The sequence below is a fragment of the Meriones unguiculatus genome, chromosome 11 (assembly GCF_030254825.1).
Source record: "Meriones unguiculatus strain TT.TT164.6M chromosome 11, Bangor_MerUng_6.1, whole genome shotgun sequence".
Taxonomy (NCBI): domain Eukaryota; kingdom Metazoa; phylum Chordata; class Mammalia; order Rodentia; family Muridae; genus Meriones; species Meriones unguiculatus.
This window is the reverse complement of record NC_083359.1, coordinates 56,277,242-56,297,828: the sequence shown is the minus strand read 5'-3', so window position 1 is coordinate 56,297,828 and position 20,587 is coordinate 56,277,242. Positions and strand designations below refer to the sequence as shown.

The 20,587-nt window shown below is 49.2% G+C and overlaps 1 protein-coding gene across 6 annotated transcripts in view; it reads right to left on the bottom strand.

Moving 5' to 3' along the window:
• Positions 1-1,262: 1,262 nt before the first annotated feature.
• Positions 1,263-20,587, bottom strand: part of Syt2 (synaptotagmin 2) — a 106,320-nt gene continuing 86,995 nt past the window's right edge. For all 6 annotated transcript variants that reach the window (XM_021633796.2, XM_060364347.1, XM_060364346.1 and 3 more), the window contains 8 exons: positions 13,209-13,406; positions 12,189-12,355; positions 10,774-10,893; positions 10,297-10,464; positions 9,857-10,024; positions 8,504-8,621; positions 7,499-7,632; positions 1,263-6,942 (listed from right to left, as the gene is read on the bottom strand). In XM_021633796.2, coding sequence (XP_021489471.1) covers positions 6,736-6,942; positions 7,499-7,632; positions 8,504-8,621; positions 9,857-10,024; positions 10,297-10,464; positions 10,774-10,893; positions 12,189-12,355; positions 13,209-13,389 — 1,263 coding nt within the window. In that variant the 5' untranslated portion in view covers positions 13,390-13,406 and the 3' untranslated portion in view covers positions 1,263-6,735. The remainder of the gene's footprint in view (positions 6,943-7,498; positions 7,633-8,503; positions 8,622-9,856; positions 10,025-10,296; positions 10,465-10,773; positions 10,894-12,188; positions 12,356-13,208; positions 13,407-20,587) is intronic.

Genomic DNA, 20,587 nt, shown 5'->3' with positions numbered 1-20,587 from the left:
TACAGAGGGAATGCTGGCGGGGATGCCAGGCTCTTGTGGGCTCCCTGCATCACCCTCAGTCCTTCTCTGTGTAAGGGCTTCTTGGGTCACTGGTTTATAAGATCCAAGCTTCACTTCTTAGTTCCAAACTATGCAAACAAAGCTACCCTGGGGTCATTAGAGGTTGAATCTAAACCCTGACAGAAAGGCACCCGGCCCAGAGGTGCTGCGCAGGCTGCTGGCAGGGCTGGGGAGTGGGCAGCCAGGCTTTGTGCCTGCTGATCTGCCAAGTGGAAATCCTTGGTCACTGACTTGGGAGGGATGGAAGATTCTTTTCCCCTGCTGTCACCCAGCTGTTTGTAGATCAAGCAGCAAGAAGAAACAGGCATGATGTCATGGTTGAAGAGTTCAGCCCTGGCCTGGGGCTTGAAGCAGAGGCAAAGAAGACTGACACAAGGATCTCCTAGACTACAAACATCATTTCTCTGGGCCCCCTGCTGGCTGGGTACAGTCTATCTGCTGGTCATGGGTGCCAGCCCTCCTGGTAACCCCCTGTAGCAGAGCAAGGTTATCCGCATTCTCAGTCTTGTAAAACCAGGCCACCAGCCAGACTGAAGCAGCCAGCCAGCCAGATCTGGGCCCCCGCCAGCTCACACAGGCATTCTGCCTACCTGCCTTTACTGCCCCTTGGCCATCTGGACTTGACACAAAACACAAGCCGAGTGCATGATGGTCCTAGACAAGTGTCACAAGATGTCAAGTGACATGATGGGCTGACCTTCTTTGGGGCTGGCAACTGAAGAGTTTAATCCTGCCCTGGTCTTAGCCATACTGCCCCATACTCTGCCCCTGAGTGTTCTGAAGCTTATTGGCCCCTGGTATCTCTGCCTCATCAGTCAAAGACAGTCTTCATTAATGCAAGATTGGAAGTTTTGTAATTTCTACATTTTAAATAAAATTTGCTCCCTGGGACCAGCAGCCTCCCTGTTGTCAGGGTCAGACTGCCCCTGAGCCCAGGTCCTCTGGAGGAAACTTAAAGATGTAGGACAGTCCTTGTCCTCCCAGTAGGATGGACCCCATTGGACTACCATCCACCAGAAAACCCATCATTCCTTCCCCCAAACCCAGAAGATAATAGGCCGTGACCCCTTGTAGGCTGGGCTGGAGGTCAGAGCCCCCAAAACAGCTCACCTTCCTCCCCAACCTTGTTGACCCTCAGGGGCAGCATCCTGCCCCCTGCCCTGGCCCAGTAAAACAAAGCAGAAATGCTCCCCACCCCCAGGTTGCTTTCAGCTCTTTTCTTTAATAAGGAGACGCAGCTCATTACAAAATAACAATTTGACAAGAGATCAGACAAGAACAACAGAGTCCACATAAGGGAATGGAGAGAGCAGTGCCAAGCAGAGGGAGGAGGGGGAGGGCTACACGTGTCCTTCTTATGAAGACAGGGAGGGCTCCTGGTGGGGCCAATGCTTTCCAGGGGTAACATGGGCACACCCAGGTTCTGCCTCAGCCCATTTTGAAAGTTTCTGGGCCCGGGGTTTTCAGAAAGCAAATCAAGGCCTTAGATGAGCAGGAGTTAGAGCAGAATGGTCAGACTTCCGGGTCATTTCCCTAAACTCCTGAGGAAAGCTGGGGTTGAAACTGTGAAGCCTGCACACTGCTCCTACCACTTGGACAGTCTCTGCTGCCACATTTCCCAGTTTCCGCTTCTGTGGAGACTGGGCATCTCCAGCCAACCCCAGTCTACCCTAAAACAGTTGCTCCAGTTGCCCTGCTTTTTAAGTCAGTAGCACAGAGGTCCCTGGGAGTAGCATGTGCTCAAGCCTCATGGTTTGTAAGTGTCAGAGTCCACCTTGCTCCCTCTGGCCTTCTCCACTATGCTTGCCCGATTCTGCCCGAGGGCCCCTGGATTAGTAACATGACTGCCCTCCTGGAGAGTCCTGTGGGTGCAACAAACTGCGCCAGCCCGACAGTTACTACTTGCCATGCCTGCTCAGGCTACCCAAGGAGCCGATGTGAGGGTCAGAGCCTAGTGTCTCCAGTTTTGAGCCACCCCTTATCACTATACCTTCCACCTTGCTCTCAGGGTACCCTGATCTTGTCGCACTGCCAGACCAAAGAGAGAGTGTGGATGAAGAATTTAATCCACTGCAGTTCCAGGCTTTCCACACAGGTCATTCCACTGCCTTCTATGGGCCCTGACAGGGCGGGGAGATTCGGCAGGGCTGGTCTTGTTCGTCCCAGGCTGCCAGGACCTGACTACGGGCTGGGCTGCTTACTGCTTCTGAAAACCCTGGTTGCCTCCAGGCCTCTAAGATGGCATCCCAGCCACAGAGTCACAGCCACTGCCCTGCCCATAGCCAGGGCAGAGTTGAGTTCCACCATCAAACTTAGGCCAAAAAAGCCAGCCAGGGTATCTCCTGAGACCCCACCAGAAGCCCTGAAACACCAACTGTCCTCATGACACAGGGCTGAGGGAGCAAGAGAGGGTGGCGGACAGGTGAGCCCTTCACAAGTGTTCTGTGGGGAGCCAGTTAGAGGGACGGGGAGGGGGCTCCTGGGAGGAGTCGAGGGCAGCCTCCAGGAGGAGGCCCCTTTATGGCTTTTTAATTTATTCAAGACAGTGGGAATAAAGGAACCACACCACACACATGGAACACAGAAGAAACGGGACAGCAGACATCAGGCTAGACATAGCACACTGTGCCCCAAGGGTCAGCCCTTGCAGACATGCAGCCGACCTGTCTTGAGGGCTGGTGCCCTTCAGCATCTTCCCTGGGCAGGGTTGGCACTGGGGCCAGAACACTGTCTCCCACTGTGGACATTTCCTATAGGGGAGGTAAGGCAGGCCAAGGACAAAGACTTTACACAACATAAAATCAAGGAGCAGCCAGTTCTGTCAAATGGGTTTGGGGTTGGGAGATCAGGGGACTCTCAGCACTGCCATGCGGCTATTTACAGAATTTTAGGCATGCATCTTGACTAAACAAGATTCCGCTCGTATGTTTATAGATAGCATCTTCTTTTATAATATATAACTAAATGCACATGGAGGGGTCAGATGAGGCTCAATGGCTTCAGAAGTTTCCTGTTGTGTTGTTAAAAAATAAAGTATATTCACATATCTTCAAGTCACAGTGTCCCCTTCTCAATATTGCAGTTCAAAAAACAGGTTAAATCAAATCTGTGGTCACCAACCTCTTGCCCCTGGGACTAAAGAAAACGGGTGAAGTAGCCGGAGGGTGCATTGCCAGATACAATACAGGATTCACCGATTAAATTTAAATTTCACATTAAACAATGAATCACTGTTTATAGTACAGTATGTCCTAAATATTGTATAGGACATACTTCAAAATTATCTATCTGAAATTCACGTTTAACCAAGTATCCTGTATTTGAATTTGCCAAATCTGGCCACCTGCTGCTACCCAGGCTCTGAGAAAAGACCCCAACCAGCCTGCAGTGGGAGGGACACAGCAGGGGACAAGCAGAGATAGGGAAAATTCAAGCTCCTCAAAGACAGGCTCTCCCACAGGCTTGAGAGGCCCAGGGTTCTCAAGAACTGACATGTGGACATATGACAGAGGAACAGGGATTTGCCATCATCACCCATACCGATAGCAGAAAGCATGTTTATAAAAGCTACTTTTACAAAGAGGCCTGTTTGGTAAAAAAAAAAAAAAAAAAAAGCCTCCCACCTCCCTCACTGTATCTGGGGCCAGCAAAATCACCCCAGACTACTTCTACAGAACCAAGGCTTCCTGGGGGGAAGAACGACCAGGCTCTTGGGCTGGGCCTCACCCATGCTTATTCCAAGCACCTGCTGAGCTGGGTGCTCCCCACTCTGCAACCTTCATTTCTAAGTCTCAAAAACTGCCCACAGCACTGCAGAGCTTGCTTCGCTTCTGGATGGATCATGCCCCCACATCCGGAGTGGAGTTGGGTTTGGGCATTTATAGTCTTACCCCTCTAGAAGAAAAACAAAAACAAAACTCCACTAAGGACTTTCTTCTCTTTGGGTCACACTTCTAGCCACAGAAGTATTGAGAACCCCTCAGCAGCCAGAAACACTATCTCTACTTAGTGCGGATGCCCCAGGACCCTGCCATCCCAGAAATAAACCCCTGTGGCAGTGAAGGTTTGAAATGCAGTGCTGGGCTTTGGGTCACATCAGCTCCCCTAGTGCAAACAAACTTAAGCCTCAACGTGTTCCTGCCAAGCCCCTGGGCCTGGACAGGTGCCATCTGCTTGGGTGGCTAGTCAGGGACCAGCCCTAAGCCTGGGGAGGAACCACTCCCAGCATCCATGCTAGCTAAACTTGGTGATCAGAGTCAAAAAGGTCTGGCAGGCTGCCCACAGTAATGAGCTCTAGCCTGTCTCTAAGCCCAGGGACATTCAAAGCACAGAGGCGCCAACCATCCTGTCCCTCTCCTGTCAGCAGTGCAGGAGAACCATGGGCTATCCAAGACTGAATGAGGCTCAGAGAGAAGCCCGAGGAGTTAAAAGGTGGACTGGAAAAGGCGGGAAGGATACAGGAAGAAGGGGAAGATTGACGACAGGGGAGTTTCTGTGAGTAAAGTTTATGGAATGTGGGTGAGAAGAGCCATAGCAGGGAGGGACCTTGGAAAGCACCAAAATTCCACAGAAAAGAATCCACTGGCATCTGATAGCCATACCAGGACCCTGCGACTCTTCAACCATCTGGACTGTGAGTGTGCCCTATTGCCTGATAATCTCCCACCATGACGTGAATTCTGGTCCCACGGACTACAGTACTGCAACCCATAATCCTCTCGGAGTCCTGCCATCTCAGTGTTTGGCATAAACACACACAAAGTGTATAAGATCTACAACTTCCCATGTACCAAGTGCCAATAGCAGAAGGGTCCTAAAAGACAGGCTGACCGAACCTCACTTCATAGCCTATGTCTGATTACCTCACTCCCTACTTGGACCAAAAGACCACAGCAAAGCCAACCCACATATCCCCAATCTTCATTAAAATTAAAGGATACTCTGTGCCTCCTTCAGGCTGGGAGGCCTCACAGCTAAACTACACCACCACCCAGCTCTCAGACCTACAAGAAGCAGGAGGGCCCAGATGGCGTAGAGCAGCTCTCCCATATTTGCTGTTGAAGAGAGTGACCCCCAGGCTTCAGGAAAGCTGTATATTTTCTGTGGTAAGAAAACAGGGGCCTGAGAGAGTCATGGACAGAAGCAAGACCAAGAAAAAGCAGCAGCCTCTGACTACATGGGGCCTAACTCCCCTGCCCAGGCTGAGGGTTCAGAAGGGCGCTCAGTGCAAGCCTGACTAACATATATATGGCTTTTATCAATGCTGGGGACAAGTAGAGAAAACAGGGAAGGGAGCACAAACCAAACACCGGATAGAAATTCTAGCAGGTTTCCCCCACCGCCCGTTTGAAATGAATGCCCTGTCTTTCCTGGCATTCAGAGAAAAGAGCCTCTAAGGAATGGAAGGATGGGGCCTCTCCACAGGTCTGCCTGGGCCACTCCGGCTACCAGCAGGGAGGGCAGAAGGGTCCAGAGGGTCAGGATGGGAGCTGTGAGGAGCTCAGCATACCTGCCTAGCTCACCACTGTCCACCCATGCTGTCCTTCCTGCCACCTCCTCCTTACCTGGACCTCAAGGGAACTAAACACTCAGGCCTTCCTCTAACACATCTCTGGCTCTGTCAGAGCACTTGTCTTCAGACAGTATTTTTCCACTTAACACAAAAAGGGAAACAGAAGCAAAAAGCAAGATGGTGCATGAATGCAAATGAACGCGTTGCTTGTACTCTGCAGAGGGAGGAAGCATCTGCTCTCCACTGGATGAGGCAACGATCCAGGAGCTTAGTTCCAGGCTGAGTAATGGGACTTCTGTTTCTTCAGAGCTCGATGTCAACAAGAACACTATTCTGGGCCTGGCAGTCCCTGGTAGAGTCCAAACAATCTAGTGAATAATTTATTTCCATGAATGTACCCGTAACCTCACTCCTGGGGGAAGCCATGACTGACAAGAGGAAGTCTATGACAGCATCAAGGGCTTTGGTCCGGTTCTGAACACATCCAGTACCACATCTTGCTGCCTTCCACATGTCCACTCAGAAGGACTGTGAGAGCTCCTGTCATCTGACCATGCTTCTTCACTCGCTGACAGGCCTCCCACTTAGGCAGTGGGCTATCTTCACCTTCCAGTCCCTGAAGACTTTCTGCCCTCACACAGCTTCCTTGTCGATGGCTCAGTCCAGAAATGAAGAGAGATACTCAAAGACAGAGACAGGTGGGGAATGGATGGACGCATGCACACATGCACGCACACACGCACGCATACACACACACATACAATGCTGGCCATTGTGTTGCCTTCACAGTCAAGAAACAGAATGTGCTTGCCATTTTGTTGGTCCAAAACCCAGGAAAGCAGGACCTGCTTCCTGCCAGTAGAGGGCCTCACTCGGAGTGAGACCTGTGTGAAGCCTTGATTGAGTGAGGGGGAAACCCTGATGGCATGCAACAAGGACAGCTCCTGGGACAATAAACAGCGCCAGGCTTCTCTTTCATGTCTTAGGGGACTCTTCACGCAGCCACCAAAAGAAAGTTGGTCTTTAAAAAGAGAAAAAGGAAGGGAAAACAGGACACACCGCAAACAAATGAAGAAACCTCTAAGGTCGCATAACTGAGGTATTGATAGCTCTGGATCTTGTCAGTGTCCTGGGGGGGGGCATGTGGCCCCAGATGCTGCTGCCTACTTGTTCTTGCCTAGGAGGGCATCCACTTCCTCTTCGGGCTTAAGAGAGTGCCACTGGGCGATGGGCCGTCGGGGGTTGGCCAGCATGTCGGACCAGTGCCGTAGCTCCGTGCCTGTGGCATTGCTGCCCACAAAGATCTTGCCGATGGCTTCATTCTTGCCCAGCTTGTCATAGTCTAGCACGGTGACAACCACCTGGACTTTCTGCAAAGCAAGCAAAGGAAGGGAGGAATTCAAAGGAGAAGCAGGAAGCCATGACATCTCTCCTGTCAGTCTATACTGCAAATGATGCGGAAGGAAGTGCCTCTAGGTTTCTGGCTCCAACTCCAACTAAACTTCAGTGTACCTATGGAGGTGGAGGTGGTGGCCACAGCTTTTTTTTTTTTTTTTTTTAAGTAACCCTGTATTTCTACCAGCAGGTGTATAACACTCTAGGCACTATAAGACTGTATAGGAGGGGCGTAGCCTCTAATGAGGTCAGTGGACACATAATAAAAAACACAAATGTTCCTCAAATACACATCACTTTTAAAATTCATACTCTCCTCTGTCAATCTATATTGCAGATGATATGGATATAAAGAAATATATGACTTTTTAAATTATTTCATGTTTATCCCTTCAGATAATGGGGGCCTTTCAGAAAAGCCTTCTACAGCGTCCCGCCCACCATTGCCAGACCCAGGTCCTTCCCCACAGCTGTGGGACAGGTGCCCTCCACCTCCCCATGCTTGTCTAGTGAGCTCAGAGGCTTAAGCACCTGGATCTGCTCAAAGGGGATCTCAAAGCTGAAGGACTCATTGAAGTAAGGGTTCAGGGTCTTCTTCTTCACCGTTGTCTTCTTCTTCTTGAGTCTCTTTCCATTCTGCATCAGGTGGATCTTCACGTAGGGGTCTGCAGAGAGAATCCCAACCCAGGAGACTCCTCAGCCCTGACGACCCTCTCAGTGTTCCCAGGTCTCCACCCTGCTGGCATCAGGCCCCTGGGAAGCCCAGAGGAGGAAAACAGGAAGTCCCAAAAGCAGACAAGTCATCAAGGCCGTGCTAGGCCACCCTAACTGCTCACTCACAGTCTCCTAGTGCATGGAGTGGGGAACTTCCTGAGCTTAAGAACGGCCTTATGAGGAAGTGTGGGGACTAACAGGCCGGGTGCATGGGCTAGGCAGAAGACAGAAAGGCGTAAAAGGCAAAGCACACTTCAGAGTCCTGTTCCTGGCCCAGTGAGAACCAAGGACACAGGAGGGAAATGACCAGTCCACGGTCACATGCTGGGTCAGTGGTGGTGCCAAAGCCCAGCTACAAGGCTCATTGTCTGAGGAGGGTCTGCAGAGGTAGTAGGCTTTATCCATCAGCACCCTATGGCACAGGCTAGCCCTATTCACTGTCGGGTAAATCTGAAACCCAGAGCATCCCTTTCTGGATCTGAGCTGGCAGAGCCTACAGCCTCTCCTGGAAAAATATTCCCTAGTCTGGTGGCATGGCAGAAAGGCAGACTTTGCCCTGCCACTTCCCACACTTCCTGAGAAAACTCCTGTGTCATTAGCTCATTTGGAGAATGAAATTCTTCTGTCTTCTCCTCCATGGCCCACAGGGCATGTCTAGAGGGCAATGGGAAGGGACTCAGATATGGACGGGCAGCCGGAGAAAGGTGAGACTGGAAAGCCTGGGCCCTGCAACAGGGAAGACTTTTTTTATCATCAGCCCCAGGGACAAGCAGCGACTGGCTTACTGGTGCCACACACTGGCGCCCAGAGGTTCTGCATTACCTGAAAGGCCGCCCACATCCATCTTCTTGAGGTTCTTGGCCTCCAGGATACAGACCGTGAGCTTCCCAGCAGTGGGCACGTAGCGCAAGGAGGTACAGATGTCACCCAGCTTCTCCGGCTGTCCAGGGAAAGAAGCAGGATTTAGGTCACTTCAGCTAGCCCAGTGGCCTCTTCTGTGACTGACCCCACCTCTCAAAGACTGGCAAAAACTGATTTCTGCTTAGTCATCAGCTCCCACATCTGTAGCTCAGGTGGATTTCAGCATCCACCATCTATCTGTATCTTACACTGTAGTGCGTGGCCACAGCCTAGGGAAGTTCTGGGGAAGGCAGAGGACCAGCTATAGTGGGCAGACCTGGCGGATGTGGGGTATGCTCAGAGCCACACCGAGCTGAGATGAGGAATGCGTAAGGAGCAGGTGTGGGAGGCCGAGCAGTTTGGGAGCTTCTTCCCTGATCACTCTTGCCTGCTGCCATCCTTTCCCATCAGCCACTGGGCTTGCGAAGCAATATGTGGTTCTCAAAGCACTTTCCTTCCCTTTCATTATGTCACTGAGACCTTTTGTATGTACAAGGCAAGGATACTTTGTAACCAACAAGAAACCCCGGTTACTTTCCTTCCCTTTCATTATGTCACTGAGACCTTTTGCATGTACAAGGCAAGGATACTTTGTAACCAACAAGAAACCTCTGTTCCTCAGAGGCAGACAGAAGTGGAGCGCTGGGCACCAGACCTCAGGCCTCTGCCAGCCCCTGGCTTCTCAGGGATGGGGCCACCAGGGAAAGGGTAAAACCAGGCAATCACACATGCCCTCCTCCTTCAGGTGTGAAAGCCTTCACCTCTGACAACAGGGCAAGGCCCAGCTACAGAAGGAGGCCCAGTGCTCGCATCCCTGCACCTCCACTGAGCATGGTGCAGGCAGCCCCAGAGGCCTGGCTAAACCCGTGACGACGGTGAAGTAGCTGGAGTGGGAGTTCTGGCATACAGCAAATGAGGGGTTGGTTGCCTGGAAGACAAGCCACACCTGAGACTCCTATAGAATCAAGGCTGGCTTTTCCGGCTGGGTAAACTGAGGCACGGAGTGGCAGTGGGACCTTAAAAGGAACAATGACAGTGGCATCTTGGTGTCATGGCTTGCTTGACAGACGTCAGGCACCGTACAAGGAAGGCACTCTGCACCGTCAGCTAGTTACTAGCTGGAAGCGTCTGAATGAAGGCACCAAGGCCTCCATTTAATTAGCTTCCCTTGGGTCAACAGCCAGGAAGCGGGGAGCTGGATTATTCACGGAGCAGACCTGACTCCGAACCGCCGCTCTCCCGTGAACAGTGAGAGGCCCGGCCTCTCCGCCCTACCTCTTCCTTCTCCCCGCCTTGTAGGTCTCGCCATTCCTCGATGGGCTGCCCAAGGTCCACGGTGTTCATGGGCACCTTCACCTCCCCAATGATGTCGTGCTTAGAGAAGCGGTCAAAGTCATAGATGGCCATCACCAGGGTTTTGCCTCCCAACTCCTGGTATGGCACCTGTAGGGCACAGACGGGGTCAGAAGGGGTCAAGGTGGCTTGATCACTTACAGGGGAGGCTGTGGGAAGATCCCGGGGTTTGCGCCTGTGCTGCCCGCAGGGTACAAGGCGGGCTGAGGAAAGCGGCGTGTGAGATGGGAGAGAGCCTACTGCAGCCTGCTACAGTGCCATACTGAGCACACCCCAGGACTCCAGCCATGGCTGGGGACCAGGCCAAGCTGTGCAGAACCCAGGGGCGGAGGAACAGGAGTCGTCCTTCTGGTTTCCATCACCTTGAAAGTGAAGGTCTCATTGAAGGCGGGGTTCAGTGTCTTCCGGTGCACCTTGGTCTCGTATTTCTTCTTCTTGTCTGGGAGGAGGAAGACTTTGACATAAGGGTCTGAAGTGCCACCCATGTCCAGGGCAGGGAGCTCAGCAGCCTGCAGGACACCCACGGTGAGCTGTGGAGAAAGGGGATGTCTGAGTCTCTGGATTGCTCTAGTACCAGATCTAGTCTCAGTCAGGTTCCAATGACACCCCAGCCCCACTCCAAGTGGGAATGGGAGAATGGGGCCATGCCAACCTCAGCAAGTAAGTTACTAGCAGAGTTCATCTGAGATGTTCCCAAGATGAGGCTTGTGGTCAAAGCCGAAGGATATATATGTCCTGTGACTTGTAACTGCCCCCTCCATGGGAAGACACAAGGCCTATCTGTCTCCAGGGTGCCCGCTTCCGCCCACAACCTGTCCCCCTTGCCCAGCCCCACACACCTGATTGGCCTGGAAATCATAGTCCAGAGAAAACTGCAATTTGCCCAGGTTCTCTGGCTCTTTCTCCTCCTCGCCTTCACCTTCTCCTTCAGTCAGCCCCGTCTCTGCATCGTCATCATCCTAGGAGAGCTGCAGGTGGGGAGAGAGGCGTTTAAAGACAAAAGCGGAGCAGCAGCCCTTCACAAAGACAACAGAAGCCACCCCAGAGCCTAGCCGAGGCACATCCGGGCGTGCAGGGAGAAGATCCCCGAGGCTTGGGTCTGTGTTGCTCCTGCACATGAGATCGGAGCGTGGCAGGTGCAGGGGCTCAGCCTCCCCACAGCTCACAGGACCCCTAGTCCCACACTTGGAAGACATGTCTCCGGCTTGGGCAAGAATCTATCCTCCCTTTGGGGTCAGGCACCAGGCCACAGGCCATACAATTTTTGAGACACAGGACTCACTTCCCTTGTAAAACCCTCTCAGTCCTTTGCCCAGCTCAGATTTACCCAACCTGGGAGAGACATACCAGGATTGCAGTCCAGACAGCCAGGAACAGAGCGAGTCCAGAGAGGCAGAAAGAGAAGGGAGTGCGATAAGAGAAAATCCTTCAGCTTACGCTAGCCCTGAAGTCACGGCTGCATGGTGAGATCAGGCTGGGTTGCACACACACATGCTTCTGCGCGCACACACACACAAATACATACATACACATGTGTGCTCGCACACATGCATACATATGTACGCAGGAAAACACATGCACACACACACACACACGTGCACACCCGCACACCATCCATGTGCATGTGCCCTGATGATGCCTTCAGAAAAGACTTCCCCCACTCGTTCCCCAAGCAGATAACAGAGGACCCTGAAGCACCAGACTCTAAACTTAGAAGAGGGATTGGTATGCCAAAGGAGCCGCTGGAACCAACACCAACAGGCTGGTGTCGGCACCTCGTTATCTGAGACTGACAGATACCACGTGCTCCGTCTCGATGCCTCCAAGCCTGCCCCTGTCTCACGTGAGCCCCCAACCCACCCAGCTAGATGTATCTGTCCTTCAGTGTCTCCTGGCAGGAGCGTTCGCTGTTACCCAACGCTGGCTTCCTGACAATCATCATGGGTGTCTAGCACTTTGACCCAGTGGCCTCCTTCCTTGGGAGCCCGTACATTGTCCCTTCTGCCTTTTCAAGGGTTAGCTCATGCTGACCTGTGGGTAAGCCCCTGCCCTCAGGATGACCAGGTAGCCTAGGGATAGCCACTGGGGCCCGTGTGGAGACGGGGCGGGCCTGGGTGGAGAGTACAGAGGGAAACAGCTCGTGCAAAGGAGGGAGTGTTTACCTGTGGAGGCCCAGAAGCCTTTGCCTCACCTTCAGCACCGGGCAAGCCAGGCAGGGCCCCTCCCAACTCCCCAGCCCTCCCCAGCACCCTACCTGGCCCCCTTTCATGTCCTTCATGTTCATGGCGTTCTTCATGCCTTTGCCCTTCTCCTTCTTGTTCTTCTTCTTCTTGCAGCAGCACTTCTTGCAGATGCAGAAGCAGCAGGTGAGCAGCAGGAGGCCAGCAACCACAGCCATGGCAATCAGAGCCCAGGGTGGCACTGCCCACACACAGAGCCCGGAGTCAGCACCAACCCTCACGAGCCCTCGTCCCAAGCACAGGCAAATGCGGGTTGGGGACTGTGACTCCCCCATCCTGCTGCCCCCCCCCATACACATGAGGTATATGAACACCTCGCTCTCAGCTGCCCCCTTGTGGACACAGCCTGCCGGGTTAGCAGCCAGGAGTATATGTGGAAGAAGAGCAGTTCCGGCTTGTGCCTGAGTTTCTCGGGTATTTTGATCTTTGCACAACTGCCTCTTCCTCATCACAGCCAAGAGAAGGAAGAGCCTTGTGGACCCTGGCCCTGGGGACAGTCCCCAGAGGCAGATAGGTTTCCTGAGCTCTGGTTCCCCTGGACCTTCCTTAACCAGAGGGGCTGGGGAGGTTGGGGAGCTCCTCCCCGTGATGTTCTCTGGGTCCTGAAGCTCTGGCTCCACCAGTGTGGCCCTGAAAAGGGGACCCTGGTTCCACAAGAGACCCTTTTCTAGGAGTACAGAAAGCTTCATTTTCCTCACTCCAAAATGAAGCAGTTTCTAAATGCTACTGAAAACCTGAATAATGATTCCTATCCTATTTTTTTCACCTTTAATTTTCATCTCTTTTTGGAGGGGGAAGGATTTTAAAGCTGTACTTAAAGGTGAACTTGCCTCCTGTAGCTTGGGGCACATGACACAAATTCCCTCAGTGGGCTCATTAACTCCAGGCCATACTCCCAGCCCATGTTTAATGTAGAAGGAATCCAAACTGAGACCCAAAGACAGAGCCCGGCCAATCCCGTCCCGGCAGCTCCCCGCCTTCTCTGCCCTTCCCTGTCGTGGGCTGTAACCCTCCGGGCCGCCGGGGCCACTCACAGGGGATCTTGTTGATCTCGTTGAAGAATTTCTCCTTCAGCTTGGCGAACATGTCTTCCTGGCTCTCCCCGGTGCCCGTGCTCTCTGTGGAGTTGTCGGCGGCAGGTGCAACAGGCATGGTGGCAGTGGTGGTGGCAGGAGCCACAATGGGCTCCTGGTTCCTCTTGAAGATGTTTCTCATGGTGGCAGAGGGGACAGCTGGGGGTGAGAGGAAGACAGCAGGGTAAGTATCCCAGCACCTCTGTCCAAGGGAGAAGGCCCAGGCTAAGGCTGTGGCTGTGGCTCCCTCAGCAGTGCGAAGGTGTTGAGCATAGTCCGAGGTGTGCAGACAACAGTCAGTACAGGGCATTCTCGGGGCTGCAGAGGGTGTTTGTTTGCTTGTTTCACAGTCTTCTCACTTAACAGCTGGGGCAACAGGCCTAGAGAGCTAACCAGTCCTTAGAACCCAGCCTGGTGGAATGGCCTAGCTGCAAAGCCCATACTGCTCTCCTGGGTCATTCACATCTGACCTCCCACAGCTCTAGGAAGGAGCGAGGCTCTCACTGAGGTTGGCCTCAGTGTTCCCTGACATTTGTGGAATGGCTCAGCTGGCCCTCTGCCTGTCCCCATGACACAAGGACGCTCCCAGCCCCTTCCCTTTCCAAACCGGCCTCCAGCACTTGCATGAGATCTTTTCACACCTTCTCAGATCCACATCTCTAGCCCTGCTCCTCCCAACAGCCCTAGAGCAAAGAGGTGGCAGTCATTAAAGATACAAAAAAAAAACAGAGGCGGGTGGGGGGGGAGAAAAGCAGAGGCAGAGACATGGGTGGACCCAACAATCTACCAAGGACAGAACTTAGACACCTGGGGTCTTAGACACTTTGGTGTCCTTTCTGTCTTACACGTCATCCCATATGTAAGTTGACATTCTGCTTTATCTTTTCCTTTACCAGTTCATTTTGTCTTCCTCACTAAGTGGCTAGATAATATACCAGAGTAGCAGCGTGATGTCTCTACTCCATTAGCAACAGTTCCATTGCTGTGTGGCTGGAGGGGGAGTTAAATGGCAGCACCGGCTTAGCGTGGGCTAGCCCAAGTCCTGTTCTCAGCGCCACTGTACATGCACCTGCACTTGTGTATAATATATATGTAGATGTAGAACTACATAAGCATGTTATGTAATCACACATGCATGTATGTATGCTACATACACTATGCATATATGTGTAACTCTAACCACATGTCCGTACATACAGCTAAAACAAGACGAGCGTAAACTCTGGTCTTGATTTAAAGCAATGCTCTTCCGAGCTCCAGGCTCTGCACTGCTCTCTGTGCTCCCTCTGGCACCGTTCTGCTTCTCAAAGGGGTGTGCCCCTCTTCACCTCGTGTCCGCACAGGACTCGGCTGTGCTGTGTTCACATTAGCTGCTTCTGTGTCGCATGCACACAGTTCCAAGAGGCACATTCTTGGAATCTGTCCTGTTTGCTTTTTTTATTTGTTTGCTGTGAGGCAGGATCTCACTATACAGTACGGGCTGGTCTCAAGCCTCAGTCTGGCTGAGTCAGGCTGGTCCTCCTGCCTCAGTCTCCCGGGTGCTGGAATTATAGGTGTGTTCTGGGCATGTCCGCTTGTGGCTGGCTTCCTTCACCCGCACTGTCATCTGTACCAGTTCCTCATTGCTTCTTACTGCTAAATGATATTCTACTACATTAACAACACCTTTTTAATTATCCGTTCATCAAGTTATGGACATTTGGGGTATTTAGTTTGGGACTATTATGAATTACTATGAAGGTCCACATATATTTTCACTTATCTTGGCTGCACTTGTTCTGGGACACAGAGCCTGGAAATCTCAGCAGGTGCACCTGGACTTAGATCTACACTAAACAGCTGGCAAGCCAGCCAGGAGGTAAGCTCCATGCTACTTCTGACTTCTGCCTTCCTCCTTAGCTCTCTCATTGTCCTGAGCACTTGGAAGTGGGCAAGCTCCCACAGAACGGTAGTGAGGGGGACACCTCTCCCTTCCTGTCTTCTTCCCACAACCCATATGGCCAAAGGCCAATGATGTGCCTGGTCCTCCTCTCTCAGCCTCGTGGGATATAAGTCAAGGCAGCGATGTTCACATTGACTGCTTATTGCAGAGCAGAGCAGCACTTCCGATTGCCTAAATCTGGGAAATCCATGGAGCTGACCACATGGGTGGCCATATAGTGGACAGCCATGCTGGTGCTAATAAAGACAATGCCACACTTGAAGGTTCCTGTGCAGTCACTCATCCACTTATACAGGCATAAGGTTATTGTGTAACTCAAATGCTGGTTTCTGTACACCCATATCTAGTTACAATCCTTTATCCGAGAATCTCCCATCTCAAGGTTGTATAATCACTATTCCCCATTTGTCCCCTGATATGTTAATAAAGAGGCTTAACAGCAAATCGTTGAGCAGAGGAGAGAATAGGACTGGACTTCCTGCCAGCCAGGGGAGAAGGAGTTAGAAGAGGAAATAGGAGATGGAGCTATGGGAGAGGGTTAGATAACATCAGGAGTGGAGCTGGAGCAGGAAAAGCTACAAAGTGCAAGTTTGTACACTGGAAGGAAACCAAATTAGTTTAGAAGGTTAAGAATAGAGTAATAACTGCTCAGTTATTGTGCCGTGAAGCTTATTATTAAACACATATAAAAAACTTTCAATTATTTGTGTGATAGCCAGGTTAAGAGAAAAACACCACAGAGCAGCTTGTTAGTTCTGTTCATTAAGAGAGCAGCTGCAGTTTCTAAGGGAGGCACTCGCAGCTTCCTGATTAAAGAGACATACCCCTACCCAGCAGAGCAGCAAGGCCTCCAGCTGGCTGCAGAAAAATGAAAACTGATGCAAACTCTAGAGAAGCAGATTTTTTAGGAAGCTCTTTCTAAGAAAAAATAAAAATAAAAAGTGGCTCTTTAATAGAAGCAAGCTTCTCAAAGCCAGACTTTCCTAGCCAAGGCAGGAAGCTTAAACCCCTTTGAGAACCTTTGAGAATGGGCTTTTGCTGGCCTGACTCCTGCAGGCCAGAGGAACAAACACTTACAGACCCAATACCTTCCCAGAGTGGGGGAGGGGTCAGGATCCCTTGAGGGAGGCAGGAAAAAAACAAAAAAAAAAACAAAAAACTTCTCCCTGGAATCAGGAGTCAGAGACAAACTGAGAGGCCTCAAGTATCTGAATTGGTAAGGTGTAGAAGAGAAGTGGTTCTAAGAAAGTAAAGTCCTTGGGGAGAGATTTGGGGATTAAAGATTATTTTCTATGTTGAAACTGGAGGAAGACACAGTGACATAGTGTTTCTGGATTCCATTTGAGTTTGTTTCTCTTAGCATATAAATAATTTTTTCAGTGATGGTTACAGTTTTGTATATCCTCTTTGGGAGAGATCAGGATAAGACAGACTTGGAAAAAGAAGAGACTGAAAAATTAGATGCTAATTGAAGGCCATAGAACAGAGATTGGAGAAATCTTTGAATCAAAATAGGGGACCTTCCAAGAAATCCAATTTGGAACTTACAATAACACCAAAGAGGTAATTCCAGATGAGGAAAATCCACAAAGGCTTGAAGAAATTTCAGAATGACAGCCCACTGAGATGATGGATAGAAAGGCTTTGGCTGAGGCTGGAGAGATGGCTCAGAGGTTAAGAGCATTGGCTACTTTTACAAAGGTCCTGAGTTCAATTCCCAGCAATCACGTGGTGGCTCACAGCCATCTATAATGAGATCTGGTGCCCTCTTCTGGTGTGCAGGTGTACATGCAGGCAGAACACTGTATACATAATAAATAAATTTTGAAAAAAAAGGCTTTGACTGTATTTTTTAAAAATATCTGACACAACACTGTTTTATTTTTTAATTTCTTGTGTGTTAATAGATAAAAGTTTGCAGATCTTTCTTTTTTATTTTAAATTTAATTGTATTATTTTTATTTTTATTTTTTTCTTTATTAATTACACTTTATTCACTTTGTATCCCCCTGTGGTTCTCTACTGGATGAAGGTTTATATGTTAAAGTAGAAATGCAGATCATCTTTGGTGTTCAAGGTCATATCGTAGAGTTTGAAGAACTGAAATATATGTACTATGCCATAGGTTCATATGCGGAATTCCAACGGGCTTTTGCTATAAATTCTGGATAGCATGATTCTAAGGTTACACATTTGTTAGACATGGTGACTGTCTTGGAGATGCCTTTGCAAATTGGGAATGATGATGCTTCAGCATGTACATATATTGGAATACAACAATTTTTCAGACATTCGGAGATGAAACCTGTCACAGGTATAAACTATAATCCTTTAGGTCATGGAAAGATCTAAAAATAATTTTTAAATGGGGTCATAGAACAGAAGAAGAATACAATATCTTCCCAAAATAGATTAACTAATGATATATTGACTTTAAAATTATTAAATGAGAGAAGTAGCACACCTACTAAGATACCCTGGATTTTAGAAAGGACTGCTGAATTAGATCTATAGGAAGATCACTTTTCTAAAAGTCTAGATTTGGGGGTAAGGATTGCTTATGTTGTGAAAAATGACTTGATTAACATAAACAAAGCTGACAAAAGTTACAAAATCATTTGTGTATTTGAAGTCTGTCTTTATATATGGCTATGTAAGATGTACGTTGTCTCCATGTGTTGGTGGGATTTGTTGTTGTTGTTGTTTTGTTTTGTTTTTCGAGACAAGGTTTCTCTATGTAGTTCTGGCTGTCCTGGAACTACTCTCACTTTCGATCAGGCCAGCTTTGGACTCACAGAGATCCACCTGCCTCTGCCTACCAAGTGCTGGCATTAAAGGCCTGAGCCACCATGGTGTTTTTATATTGTTCAGATCCATAAACCAAAGGTGTTGTTATGCCAAATTCCTTTTAGATAATAGTGTAGCTGGAACTGTAAAAGAGAAAGCAAGGGTGTCTGTGCCTGAACGGCACCAGTCAGGCTGCAGTTTACTCGCTATCTGTGTCTGTTTGAAGTCTCTATTGTCTGAGTGAATAATCCGGCTTTCAGAACCTGGGGACTGCTGCTCCAGGCCATAGCTCTCTTGAGAGATGTGGTTCTCTAGGCTCTCATATTCCCACAAGCCCAAAGCCCACTCATTCCTACAGTGATTTATGTCTGTGCTTTCAGCTTTCCCTGAGTAATGAGTATGTTCATCTGCACAAGTCCACAAGTACCGCAGGAAAGGGGGCAGACACCAAATGAAAGCAAAAAGCCAGAACTGTACCCTGATTTGGAGCTCTGTGAGCCCAAATGAGATATAGATGGGTTTGGGTTTTTTTTTTTTTAAACAAATGCAGTTTCTAAACATTTAAATCTGCAACAAATTGGCTTAAATATGTTCATTAAAATATATATATTGTCTCTATGACTACTACAAATGTTTTGTGCCTTTATTTCAGTTAGACATAGCTTTCTGTGTTTTATTAAAATACAAAGTAGTTTTATTAAAAAAATTTTTTCCAAAAAAATTGTAAAGAAAAATGAAACAAAAAAACATAAAATAAAAAAGGAGACACACAGGGAGAAAAGGTGACCAGGAATGGGTCACCTAAAACCTAGGACATATGACAAATCCTTTGGAAATCCACTACTTGGAAAGCTTATTTTAAAAGATATATTTTAAAATGGATTTTGAGCACAGATACCCTATAGAGGTAGACAGAGCTTCCCCCAAAAGACATGGTAACTTAACGAAAACCTTGGTGCCGAGTGTGGAGTGTCTCCCCAGGTACTTTTGGTCGGGAAAGTCCCAGAGACCTCAAAACAGCAGACTATCAGCATGGCTCTTGGTTATCCACCAGAACTAGATGGTCGGGACACACATGCCTTGGTTTCAGGACAAAGAACTCAAGCTGGGAGTCACCTAAACACTTCCTCCCTAATAGCTAATGTGGTGGCCCCTATAGGCCATATGCTTGAATACTTGGTCCCCAGCTGGTGAACTGTTTGGGAAGGATTAGGAGGCGTGGCATTATTGAAGGTGTGTCACTGGGGGCAGTCTTTGAGGTCCCAAAACACATGCCATTCCCACTTAGATCTCTCTGACTCACGAGATACCTCAGAATGTGAGCTCTTAGCCACTGCTCCAGCACCATGCCTGCCTGCCGCCATGCTTCCAACCATGATGGTCATGGAATCTAACCCTCCAGAACTGTAAGCCCCCAAAAAACTTTTTCTTCTATGTTTCTTGCTCATTGTGTCCTACCACAGCAATATAAATGTAACTAAGACGGCTAGCTTTCATAGTGCCGCAGTGTGCTATGGCACTGAGGGAGAAAGGCCACCAGTGGTATCGCCAAGCCCTGAAGACTGTGTGCTACAACACAGACTTGCATGCATGATGCACCCACTGTACAGGCATGATGGCTACATGGATAACCAACCAATTTTGGGTTGGTTTTGAGTTCTGCTCCACAGGAGGAAATTCATACCTGGTTCTGCAAAACTGGTCAAAAGCCCATACATAAGGAAGGTATAGGCACACACACACAGCCCCATTAAACTAACTTTTAAACTTTAAAAATGGGATGAAGAGTGATTTGGGACTTACAGAGCTCATTAAATTTTGAGTATGGTGCTGGTGAGATTCCATATGTGTTTGCTGAGTTTGATCCCCAGAACCTACATGCCAGAAGACCCTACAAGGTGTCTTCTGACTGTCACACATGCACTGTGGCATGCACATGCCCCCGCACATACAAATACCAGATGAATAAACAAAGGTAATGAAACGTTTAAGCCCTGAGCATGAGCCACTGTCGTGTGACTAGGACAGCAGCAACTATCATACAGAGGTAAATCCCAGTTCTAAACTCTCACACAGTCTCTGTTCCAATCTATTCCATCATTGGGTTTCTGCTAAAATAATCTTTTTGGTATCTTGCCATATTCTTGTTTTATTTCCTGGGGCTTGAACTCCAGTTCTCTGAAAGAATAGTCAACTGTCTTGCCAGCTGAACCATTTCTCTAGCCTCTCTTGCTATATTCTTTTTTTTTCCTTTTACTGAAAATAGATTATTTTCTCATACACTATATCCTGATTGCAGTTCCCCCTCCCTCTACTCCTCACTGTTCTTCCCCACCTCCCCTCTCATCCAGATCCACTCCTTTCTGTCTCTCATTAGAAAAGAGATAACAACAAACATAACAAAATAAAATACAGTAAGATAAAACAACAGCAAAAAAAAAAAAAAAAAGAAAAAGAAAAGAAAAGAAAAAAAGAAAGAAATCACATCAAAGTTGGACAAGGCAAACCAACAGAAGGAAAAGAGCCCAAGAGAAGACACAAGAATCAGAGGTCCACTTGTTCACACGCTCAGGAGTCCCATAAGAACACTAAACTAAAATCCATAATATAT